This window comes from Podarcis erhardii, assembly GCF_964252035.2.
Source record: "Podarcis erhardii genome assembly, chromosome: 3".
NCBI classification, from domain to species: Eukaryota; Metazoa; Chordata; class Lepidosauria; order Squamata; family Lacertidae; genus Podarcis; species Podarcis erhardii.
Window position 1 is genome coordinate 81,830,204 of NC_138507.1, and position 12,707 is coordinate 81,842,910.

Here is a 12,707-nt window from a genome sequence, read left to right on the forward strand (position 1 = left end):
ACTGCTTGACATTATAGGTATCACATAATTGAATTCTGCTCCCTGCAAAAAAATGGACTGCATGTAGAAAACTAGATATTGGGAAAAGGTGTTCTAGTTTTTTAAACATAGGGGGGAAATATGGGAAAAATATGAATCAACTTACAGTTACGTGAACCCATTCTGCACTCTCAGCGCATACAGGCTTCTCACCTCAGCGAGCAATGGCTATTTCTTTGTTGTCCAGCAGCTGTTATTCAGATGCGTGCTGCTTCTATCCTGGAGTCATGACTAGTAGCCACTGATAGGCATGTTCACGGAGAGTAAGGCTGTATAAAATTGTGGAAAATTGCATACTGCATTAAATGAATACTGCACAGGCTATTGCTGGTATGCTTGGGAGACATGTAACATGAAAAATAACAGATATAACTAAGGATTGTTTGATCTGCATTTCAAAGTGAACTGACCTCTTGGGCTAATGTGCAAATTGGAATGCAGTTATTCTCCAAATTTTGCAATGCAGTTCTCTGCTTAGAAAACTAACCAAAATTCATATTTTGGGATAAAATGTTACACTGGGATAGAATACCTTCCAAACTATGATTTTAAAGACAATTTTTGTGCATTTTTTGGTAGATTATACAGAAATAGGGCAGAAAGGATTTGGGAATAAATACCTACAAAACTGACATGGACTGGAGATGGATAACTCTGTCCATCCCTAGATATAACCCTTAGGCAGGTAATATTTTATGATGCTCTAGAGATCTTTCAGCTTCTTATATGTTACAGGAATTATGTTCCCTTCTTAGGTTTACTGTAATTTGTTAATCTTCGTGCATTCAGTGCAGTCCAATGTTGGGAACTGCTCATGTACTGTTGCCCTAGGTTGTGAAAAGAGCTGCTCAATGAGCATCAGCTATGGACAAGTGCTACCCTCTTTCCTAAGCCGAGGTTTTTGGCAGGAGGCCAAACTCTTCCACTTAGTCCACCTGCGGACTAGCAGGTTTATTTACTCTGCAAGGGAAAGTGTTCAGGCTTTCTCCAGGAGGCACTTCATGCAATCAACACTGCTGCTTTGGCATGGATCTGGCTCAGGACCAAATTAGGCATTGCATTAAACATATGGCTGGCTCTTGGATGCTTGGCTTTCCTTTACTAAAAAACAGGTGAAGCTGATCCAGATTGGGAACATGGTGTGGAGGAGAATGAATCTAACCCTTTGCCCCCGTTATGAATGGTGTATGGAATTAATACTCTTTGATTTGGCTTATTCCAGAGGGGCTTTCTTATTTTGTACAAACGATTCAGCTTTCAGGATTTTCATCTGTATGTATTGAAGTGAAATTCATTCTACCTAATGCACCAGCATTAAAAAAAACTGATTATGAAATTATTTAACTGGGATGGGCTTGTGAACAGAGAGAGATTGGCTTGTTTTAGTTAACATGCAGCTTATTTTGGACTGTACTTTTGTTTTCCTGTTAAGGAGGGGTGTGGAAGAACATTGGTACATAGACTTTTAGGAGTTTGGAGCTTATGAAAATAGTATCATATTTTTGCACCAAAAGAAAATTAGTGTTTTGCTGTTCAGTTTCTGATGGCCCAGAGTTGGTCATTAGTGTATTGTGCAACTTTGAAGCAAAACCTCACCTTGTGATTTGCTCATTTTCCTGCTTTTAAGCAGAGATAGTTGTATGAGGCAATTTTACCCACCCTGGCCATTGGGCTATTATATATATTTCCTGTGGAATAAGTGTGGTATCTATAGTTTCAGCAGCAAACACTGCCCCTCACAGTGTGTTCTGATGTGATCTTTGTTTGAACAATATTTGGTGGCAAAGAGGACATGATACACTCAGTGGTTGCTCACTGAAGTGATGGTGCTTAGATTGGTGATAGTGTATGTGTGTAAAATAGTAGAATTTCAGTTTAATCAGACTGTGAATTCTGACCTCTATGTTAACTTCTGAACTTCTGAGAGAACTAAGTTTTTAAATATAGTATGTGTACATCTAACTGTATTGGGTTAAGTTTTGAACTGAGTATCTCACTTTTGAGATACTAAATCTCCCAGTGTTGTGATAGATCCTACTTGGGTGCCTTTCAGTGATGGGGGTGGGATTGCTGGCTGAACTACTTATCAAATATTACATTAAGAAAATGGTTAAAAAAAATAAAACTTCCAATATCATAATGCCATCGTTAAAATCTATTGCGTGACTGCCCTTGGTATACTGTTAACAGTTCTGGCTACCACACCTCAAAAAAGGATATTGTAGAGCTGGAAAGGCCAGCCAAAATAATTATGGGGCTAGAACAGTCTCCCTATGTGGAAAGGTTACAAGGTGGGGACATGATAAAATTGTATAATATTATTCAGAGAAAGTTGATAGGGAACCGGATCCATCTAAATATTGGAAGATTAAAGACAGACAAAAGTAAGTACTTCTTCACACAGTGCATGATTAATCTGTGGAATTTGCTGTTTTTAAGTCACATTTTAGTCAGTGTTGTATATTTGTTGTTAGCCGCCCTGAGCCCGGTTTTTAAACCGGGAAGGGCAGGGTATAAATAAAAAAAATATTATATTATTATTATTATTAATATGTGGCGATGACCATTAACATGGATGGCATTAAAAGAGTTTAGACAAATTTAATGAGAATTTAATGTTGGCGGCAGTATGTCTCTGAATGGCAGTTGCTGAAAATCACAAGCAGCGAGACTCGATTGTGCTCATGTCCTGCTTATAAGCTTCTCATAGTTGCTTTGTCAACGTGAGAACAGAATGCTGGGCAAGATGGGCCTTTTTATTTGATCTATTAGAACTCTTGTCTTATGTCCTTAAGTTGACTGCTGTGTCCTAGCTTGGCCTAAGACTTCCAGGGAAGGCCTGATGGAAGAAGTAGCACGTATAGAAAATGACACAGTAATGTCCAGAAAAACAGTAGCAAGCCTGATGGTCAAGTCCAGGGGTCAGCAACCTTTTTCAGGCAAGGAGTGGTCGACCTTCCCTGAGACCATGTGGTGGGCTGGACTGTATTTTTTGGGGGGAAAATGAACGAATTCCTATGCCCCACAAATAACCCAGAGATGCATTTTAAATTAAAGGACACATTCTACTCATGTAAAAACACACTGATTCCTGGACCTGCAGTGGGCCGGATTGAGAAGGTGATTGGGCTGCATCTGACCCCCGGGCTTTAGGTTGCCTATCCCTGGTCAAGTCGATGGTAGGCTATGCCAGATCGCAATTGGCAAGAGGAGGGAAGGTATGGTGTGTCAGGACCCTGGACAGGTCACTGTGGCAGGTACTGGTTGAAACTCACCCAAGGGGAGCTCCTATCTTGGCAGCATGTGGAGCCCCTGTGAACACTGGCTGGTCTGGATTGGCTATTAATCTTGACTCCTTTGAAGAGCTGCCTATATTTTAAAAGAATATTGTCTGATTTTAAAGCTGCTGGCTCCTACAGCATGGGAGTCGTGAGGACTGTATTGTGCAGGGCAGGTCATCTTCTGAGTCTGAAGAGTCTGGTCTTGATAGTTCTGTAGTGAGGGATGATGGCTTCCTAGGTGATGCCTCTGAGTTAGTGCGGGGTTGATACCAGAGAACGTGACATTGCATGCTGAAGAAGAAAGCAAATCGATGTTGAATTTGCACAAGAGTTGTCATACACATTTGTTTAGTGTTGTAGAATTCACTACAGATATCTTTGCATCAATTATTTTGTGAGCTGATGAGGACATAAAGCAACAAATGTAAGTGACTACAAATATTACACTAGGAACTGCCTTCCGCACAGCATTCTGTACACCTTCCCAGCCCATAGAGTTTTACATCTTGCCCTTAACTTTCTGCCTTTTTCCTTCCCACACTTTTTAGGTTACTCTTTTGCCATTTTCCCCTTTTTCTTTCCCACTTCCCCTAGTTCAAAGTATTTTGTGCATTGTGACCAGAGAGTTTCTGCCACAATGAGTTTAGCTCTGCAAGAGGACCATGTCTTCATCAGTGTGGTGAAGTTTCTTGAAGCCATATTTAGTGTTTGTACATATGCAAAAAATAACTGACATGTAACTGGGGGATCTGGTAAGTGTTAATAGTGGTTTTCCTTCGTTTTCCATTTGCATGTATGCAAACTTCCAGTCTTGCAAAAGTCAAATATTTTAATATTGAACACAAGAGAAAACAGACTTTTCTAAGACATTAAATTTTTTCCTGGTGATCTGCATAAAATATGTACTAGGGGAAGAAGTCCTCAAAGATGGAAGATACCATGATGAACTAGTTGTTGATTACTTACAGCAGTTGCATTTCACTGGTTGCATTGCCTGGTGAATGTCCTATTTAACTATTAGCAATTTGTGTTGTTTTTCTAACTCCTTTTTCCTAGTTCTGCTTATAGGCAGCTGTGGTGAGCTGATGTGAGAGTAAAGCATATTCTTAGCCAAAATATGCATACTTGTTAAGGCCAAAGAAAGTGCAGATGAGGTAACTCTTCTTTTCCTTACCTAAATAAATAAATAGTGATCTCATTCAAACCCCGAAATACACAGCAACCAAGAACCAGAAGTCAAGTGGTAAAATTTCAGGAATACTTCTCTATAATTTGCAAATAGATGAGTAAAAGATGGAGAAATCAGAGTTCAGTTAGCCAAACCCAGGAAATATTCCGGTTATCCTTAGTTGCCCTGTGAGTTAAAAAGTAAAGTCCTGGGCAAAGGTTTGTATCCTTTGCTGTGGGCAAAGAAAGGTGACATAGAAATATGAACTCTTTCTGTTAAACACAGATTGGGCAGCTATGTGAACATTAATGGATGGTGCAACATGATTCATAGGAAAGTACCAGTTATTGAGTTGTATATACAGGCAACCATTCTGAGAAGAGGAACTACCGGTAATTAGGGCAGTGGGAAGAGAAGTATAAATGAGAGAAGATCCTGGTTTTATGTGGGAGGCAGTGGAAGACAGGAGTGCCTGGCGTGCTCTGGTCCATGGGGTCACGAAGAGTCGGACACGACTAAACGACTAAACAACAACAGAGTAGTGATAAAGCGGGATATCAGATCCAAACTCTTCTTTTACTCATCTTCTATATTGCATCCTGGACAGAGAGACTTCAAGCTGGTAGCCTAAGAGAATGAAGAATTGTTTCATTTTGGTTCTTACATTATAATTCCCAGATCTCTTTTCTGCAGCTCCTTTAACTTTTACCTTCCTTTTTCCTTCATACTGCTAGTTAGGATGTAGAATGTAGAGATCTTACATTCATCACATATGTCAAACTTATCGAGCTGTTACTTCCTATGTGTATAGGAAGGTCTTAACTATTCATTTGAAAACAGCAAAATTATGGGGTTTGGGGGGGTAGGTGGGGAGGAAGGAAATGAAGCTGTCTCTTTGGGTTTGAGCAAGCTTCTGTCCAGATTGTGTCTCCTCATCTACTGCCAGTTCACCAAATGCTGACGCTTTATTCACTTCTCAATTGTGCAAAGCATAAAACCGACCTCTCAGACAAAACTTTTCACATCTTACCACAGATGCTAATGGATACATCCTTGGGTGTTATTTTTTTTATATGTACCCCATGTTTTCATAAATTGTTGTACAATTAATCTCAACTCTTCTTGGTAATCTGTTTCATTCTTAGAGATCCAAGGGAGCACTTCTAATAGGATAGCAATGCAGAGTTGTTTTAATTGGTACCATGTGTTTTTCAGTATTTTCTGATGTCTCTGAACATAGCCAACATAATAACTGTGTGGCTTCATAGTATACTAACAAACTTGGGACTGTAAGTCCATCCTTGTGCATTGGGGCCTGTTTAGTAAGAGCCTTCCTCAATCCTGTCCAATATCTTCTGCCAATTTTCCAGTTCTTGATCATCTGAAGCAGAAAAAATATGAATACAAATAAAACTTAATAGTTGTAACATTTTAATTGTACAGATTAGATAGTTTGTTCCAAAACCGGAAGTGAAAGTTATGGCTGCTTCATAGAAATAATATTTCTGTGTAATTTTAATTTGAGTTGTGTTTACCTGAACCCAATGGCTTGGATTCAGAGGAATGCCAGCTGAAGGGTGTTGATGGAATGTGACTTTCTCACCCCTGTAAAGCTTCTCTTAAGGATCCTGGCTGGGCTGAGGGAAAAGGTGGATTCCAAAAATGAAGCAGAAACACTTTCAACGAGCAGGAGATTTGTGATTAGTCATTTGGTTTAGAAAAGTAGATGTAATTCAGGCAGGGAGATTCTAATCAGTAAATAGAGCATTGCTCATTAATGCTGGGTTTTCATAACCTCCTCAAGGACAATAGAAGGCTCACCAGCTTAACCTAGTGGAAAAAAATTGCGACACCTTGAGTGTTTCTCTTTGTCAAAAGCAACAAGGCCTTTGGGCAGCACACATCCAATCATTTATATAGGATGTGCTGGGACACAGCCCATCTCCAAAAGTAGTTTAGGGAGGAGAAAAGGCATATTTCTCCTGGTCTACCTTACTGTGGGGCTGGAGTTAGGAGGAAACTTCCTCTGGTGGGGCTGGGGATAAATAACTGGAATTCTCTTCATCTCCCACTAACTTCAGGAGTTCTCTGCTTAGGAACCATCATAAAGCTTGGCTTTTTCTGCAACTAAAATGCCTTACATCATGACTATTCAAAAGTCTCTCACTGATATTGGCATGTTCTCCTTCTCTTGAACAATAAGCTTTCATGAGGATTGAAATCCATGTTTTCCATTTGTTGCTGACTTTTGATGATACACTGATTTATTGGTTGGAAACAATTTTGTAACCATAAAACCTAAATGCTCTTGTTAGTGTAAATAGAGTGTGATGCCAAGAGAATTAGGTAGTAACCAAGGATGTGGTGATAACGGGGACATTCTGGTGAGGTGAGAAATGTAGTTCTATCTCACTCCCTATCAAATGGAAATGATCCCATCCCTCATGCTGAAGGGTGGTTGAGCTTTTCATAGCAAGTGGGCTGCAAAGGTAGTACAACATGGAACCCATGGGCTGCACACTGCCTTGTTGCACACAGGGGAAGCAATGCCAAAAGTTGACCCCCCCGCCCTTGCGCTGCCTTCCTAAAGCTGGCTAAGCGAGGTTCGGGGCTTTGGGAAGGAGGCAGAAGACACTGGCAGGGTCCTAGACCCCTTCTTCTTCCTCCCCAAAGCTGGGAAAGCACCAATTGGGCTTTGTGACGGAGGTGGGAGCACTCTTAGGACCCTGTCTGAGCCCTCATGCATGCTTCCCACAGCTCAGCATCTTGCTTACCTGGCTTTGGGAAGGCAGTGTGAGGGCTGGTGTGTTTGCCAAATATTGCTGAGGACCACCAAAAAGCCTCAAGGGACCACCCTACTCTAGAATATGGTGCAATGCGAAACACAATATTCATTCATCAAATCTGGTTGACACTTTGAAGAAATGACGCGAAAACATCTGGCCTATAGTTTTCTTTATCAGAAACAGCAGCTATTCCATCAGGCTGAAAGGCTCTTTGGGGGCTCCTCTCCTCAAGTTTTTCCTAGCTGGTTGTTCCTCTGTAAGTAAGACGTTTCCTCCCCCGCCCATTCCAATCACCTTCCTTTTTTATTACGTATCTTAGATTGTAAATTTGAGGGCAGGGATTGTTATCAGTGCCATTTGTAAGCCACTCTGGGAGTCATCTTTGGCAGAAGAGTGGGAAGAAAGTTCCTTAAATAAATAAAACTAATTTTACAGTTTGTTCAGAAAGTTGTCAGGAAAGTGTACATTTTGTAACGTAGAAAGGTTCCGACCTTCTCTGGAGTTCATGCACCTTATAGAATGGATCTGAACATTGGAACATTTAATCATACACGCTTAGCTGGCTTCTGGCTGTTTCCCTATATAAATAAGAAATGGGGAGGGAGAGAAATCTATCTGAATCCTCTAGTCAGTATTTCTTCTGCCTGGTTCACATACCAATAGTAGCATGTGCCAAGTTTCACTTGCTACGTCTTCTATCTGAAGAGGAGAGATTATGCATGTTTATTCTAGGGTTTCATTACGTATATTACACATGGCCGTGTAGCCCATCTAACCTGTAATTAGATTTGAGTATGTTTGAGATTGAAAAAACACATTTCATCTCATTGCTTTAAAATCTTACAGTATTAGCAAGGCAAGTATATTTTTTATGGATAGCTGTTTTTGTATGTTGTAGTTCATCACCAACTACTCCTCTATCAAGGCCAATGAGACAATAGCACAGAAACTTTATATCATTCAACATTAGGTAGCCTCTATTGCAAACCTTTTAACTTTCAGCTATTCTTCATCAACACATTTATTTTTCAGAAGTTATTAAGGTATTAATAGATTTGCTGTGTTCTAAAGAATGCATGCATTCAGGTTTTCTGTAGTTGCAATAGTTGGAGATTTGCATCAGTTTGAGATGAGCAAATTATGACATGCTATAATTTGGAGTCTGCTTTTTTGTTGTTGCAGTTCCCAGAGTGTGGGTTTTTTGGCATGTATGACAAAATTCTCCTGTTCCGCCATGACCTGAACTCAGAAAATATTTTACAGCGGATTACATCAGCTGAAGAAATACGTGAAGGTGACCTCGTTGAGGTTGTTCTCTCTGGTAAATAGGTTTTCAATGTGGTTCCCTTATTGTTACATAAAGCCATGATATTACCATTGCTTCAAAATGCTTGAAATTTGTGGACTGCTTTATAAATATTAAAGGTTACTTGGAATAAAGTAGATGAAATGACACCTTACTGAACCAGCTTCTACAGATGAAAATGGTTGAATTTGTGTGTAACAATTGGATAATCTTAATTATCTTCTGAATTTTTTGGAATTAGTAAATTGTCAGTTACTTGATCTACAATAGCAATCACTGTGTTCTAAATAGTGTAGAAAGTTCTTCATGCAACCTTTATTTAAAAAACAGGTTTTGTTTTTGTTTTTCTTTTAAAAATGTATATAGTTGTATGTCTTACAATGCATGCTTTGTAGGAGTTGAGCATAGTCATCAGTTTCTACCAAAGGAAGTTTGCTGAGGCTACCATTATTTTAAAAAATCATTACAGTCAATCATACTTATAAATATTGCTGTAATCAAGTGGGACTCACTCCCGTTTTATAATGTATTTTTTAAAAGCATTGGCTACAGTCGAAGATTTCCAGATTCGTCCTCATATGCTATATGTGCATTCTTACAAGGCTCCCACTTTTTGTGACTATTGCGGAGAGATGCTTTGGGGCTTGGTACGACAAGGGTTGAAATGTGAAGGTAAGTTTGTCAATAAGTGCATCTTAAGTATGACATGTATCTATGTCCATGTATCTATTGTCCATGACAATACACACTTTCAGTGATTTTGTGTATTGTACACAAAAATAAAATATAACATTTAAAAATAAAACATAGTAGGTGTAACTCAAAGAGCAAGATGTTATTATTTGAATTTGTTTTTCTAAAAGTCTTACCAAGTCAGCAACCACATCCTCCCCGATAATGGCTTTCTTCTGTGGCAAGCAAAATTTCTGTTTGACAGTGCTACAGAGATATAAACAACCCAGTCTTAAGGGTTTTAGGGCTGTCATATTAGGTTTAGGGTATGCAAAGCTAATGTCAGTGCAACATTGGAAGCTGTAGCATTATGCCAATGCTGCAGACAAACATGCTGGTACAAATGTTTTGGTCTAGCGTGTTGATTAGAGAAATGTTTCCTTTTCTTGTCACAGCTTTTTATAACATGCAAATAAGGTTCTGAATGGGCATACCTTTTCATGTGGCCATTGTTCAGTTGGCTGCAGTACCTTCCTCAGTTCTCCTGTCAACAGGCTGTTGTCCAGGTATTAGTAACACGACACTTCATGCTTATTGGCTTTTACTCAACTCCTGTGGTTCCAGCTGAGCCAGGAGTACATTGTTTAGATAGTCTGCCAGGGGAAAGAGAGCTGAGGAAGATCAGCAGCAACATGTATTGCATAACAGGCCCCGTTTTCAGGCTTTAGCTAGGGTGAAGCAGGGTCAGAAAAGCAAGTATTCAGGCCAAAAAAATTCCATGCATTACACAGATCTGCTGATAATTACACCATCACTCCGTTGTGCTAGGAGATTATTAAAATTATATTGAGAGTCAAATTCACCATGTTTTGGCTTGATCTGTCTTTTCTGAAAATATGATCCTAATTTATTACTGTCAGTTCTATTTAAATGAATGGTATCATTCATAATAAGTTGTTTATCCCCCTTCCCTAATGCTAATTTTATTAGGGTGTGGATTAAACTACCACAAGCGATGCGCCTTCAAGATCCCAAACAACTGCAGTGGTGTAAGAAAGAGGCGTTTATCTAATGTATCTTTACCAGGATCTGCACTTTCAGTCCCAAGATCAGTGCAAGCTGAATACACAGTCGCAGTCACAGAAGAGGTATTTAGATGTTTTTTTTTCCTCTTAAGGTGGGATTCCATTCAAGTTGCATAAGCTACTGTCATGTGTCAAGGCACATAGCCCCAAACCTTCCTTTCTTAAATATGTGGGGCTCCTGGAGCTCCTTATCTGTGTTCTGATTTAATTTGTGCTGAGGTTCAGCTGCCTTAGAGTAGATTTTCAATTCCAGAGATTTTTCCTGGAAAGTTTGTTGCTAAGCTTCTAAAGCACTCTTCTACAAAATATCAAAACTGATATATAAAATATATATAAGCATAATAAAATAATAAAGTATAGTCAGAAATTGTATGAGGACACCATCTTGCTGAAGCTCAGTAGGTCTGTGTCTGGTCAGTGCTTGGATGGGTGACTTCCTGCGAACAAAATTTATGCCACCTTGGGTTCCATGATGGAAGAGAGGTAGGATATCAATATAAGAACAAATGGTTTAATGGTTCAGATTTGTGAAGTAATTGTGACTAGATGCTAAATCTGTAAGCCGTACACTTACCAATACATGACATAATCCCATTTTTGGCATGGTGCATGTGGCCATAAATCATTTGAAGAGCGTGATGCAAGATATAATCACTAACAACTTCCCCTTTCTTATTCTATCCCTCCAAAGCACAGCAAATGTAATATGGTTTTCCTTTTGTGTGTGTTGTGTGTGTTTATAACCAAATCAATCACTTTACACTAGGTGATAAAGGTTAACAATGGAAATATTACATATATGTAAGGTAAAAGTAGGATTTAAGAACCTGATTTATTGCTATTCTGAATGTAATAGGATGAATATATAGTTCAGCTGTGCCCTATTGCTTGTAAGGTGGATGGCTCCATTCATGAGTGTAGATGTTACAGTTGTATTAAATTTATAAAAATCCACCCCGTCTGCAATCCAGTAAGGGCTTCATCAGGTTAGCTCAGGCCCTCAGTCTGACTTGAACCCTCATCTCACTCACTTTAAGGAATTAAACTCCAGCCGGTGGCCATAGCGAAAACAAGGCATGGAGCTTATTAAAAGTGATGGCGGATGTCTTCTGAAGTATTAAGGAGGGCTGTTTAATATCACTGGTAAATGCCAACTATTTGGTTTCAGCTCACACCTAGGTTGGTGTAGCAATATATGGCTTCTGTGTTATTTAGATTCCTTATTATGGATACTTTTTCCAGGCTTAAGTAGAAAAATAAGAAGAGTCCTAGTGGATCAGACCAAAGACCCATCTAGTCCAGCATCCTGTTCTCACAGTGGCCAACCAGTTGGCTTTTAGTTTGCTATAGTCTTGTTGGTAAAGGAGGCCCGGGAAGGATTGGGGAGCTAGCAATGATACCAGCCTAGGGAAAATATCAGGAGAATTAGGTCTGCACCACAAGTTCAAGCCCTACATGTCTGCTTTTCTTTTCAGCGTCCCCTTCTAGAGCCCAGTAAGAGGATTCCTTCCTGGAGTGGGCGTCCAATATGGATGGAAAAGATGGTGCTCTGCAGGGTGAAGGTTCCACATACCTTTGCTGTTCATTCTTACACTCGACCCACCATATGCCAGTACTGCAAACGATTGCTCAAGGGTCTCTTTCGCCAAGGAATGCAGTGTAAAGGTAAGAGTATTCACTGCTGCAAGGTTAATATTGTTATTTGTACAGCTTTTTCACATTCTTAGCCATACACCCAAAGCCTCAGTTAAAATTATTTCAGCAAGAAGGGATGCAAGCTTTGAACTACTCCACTATTGTGGTTTTTCACGGACATAGAATATCCCAAGTGCACAGAAACTCCTACCTTCTCACTTTCACTCTCTTAGTATTAGACACGGGACCACAAACTTTGCAATTGATATGCACAGCATCATAGAATCATAGAGTTGGAAGGGACCCAACCCCCTGCAATGGTTCACAGCTAAAGAAGCCCTGACAGATGGCCATTCAACCTCTTTAAAAACCCTCGATGAATGAGATGTGAGGGACCAGATGGGAGGCTGGGGTGTGGTCCAGCAGATTAACCTCCAGTTGCAGATCCCTGTTGTAGGCTATTGGCAAAGCAAGTATTTATAAAGCCATCCTCACTTTAAAAAAGCTGTTTGCATTTAATTTATACTCTTACTAAAACTTTAAAGAGTGTGTAAAATATAGTATTACTATACTTAGCTGAGAAACCCACTTACTTTCCTAAGTCTCAAATGTAATCTGTGATTCAGCATGGCAGTATAGTTTTGTTGTTTATATGCCATCAATAGCCTGTGTCTCCAGATCATGGATCATCTTTTTTTTTTCCCCTGCAGACATATGCCTCTGTATATTTACTAC

The 12,707-nt window shown here is 39.6% G+C and overlaps 1 protein-coding gene across 3 annotated transcripts in view; it reads left to right on the forward strand.

Annotated features, from left to right (window-relative positions):
* Positions 1 to 12,707, forward strand: part of PRKD3 (protein kinase D3) — a 52,528-nt gene that overhangs the window by 15,120 nt on the left and 24,701 nt on the right. For all 3 annotated transcript variants that reach the window (XM_081857662.1, XM_081857663.1, XM_081857661.1), the window contains exons 3-6: positions 8,457 to 8,595; positions 9,121 to 9,252; positions 10,243 to 10,400; positions 11,813 to 12,002. In XM_081857662.1, the coding sequence (XP_081713788.1) occupies positions 8,457 to 8,595; positions 9,121 to 9,252; positions 10,243 to 10,400; positions 11,813 to 12,002 (619 nt within the window). The remainder of the gene's footprint in view (positions 1 to 8,456; positions 8,596 to 9,120; positions 9,253 to 10,242; positions 10,401 to 11,812; positions 12,003 to 12,707) is intronic.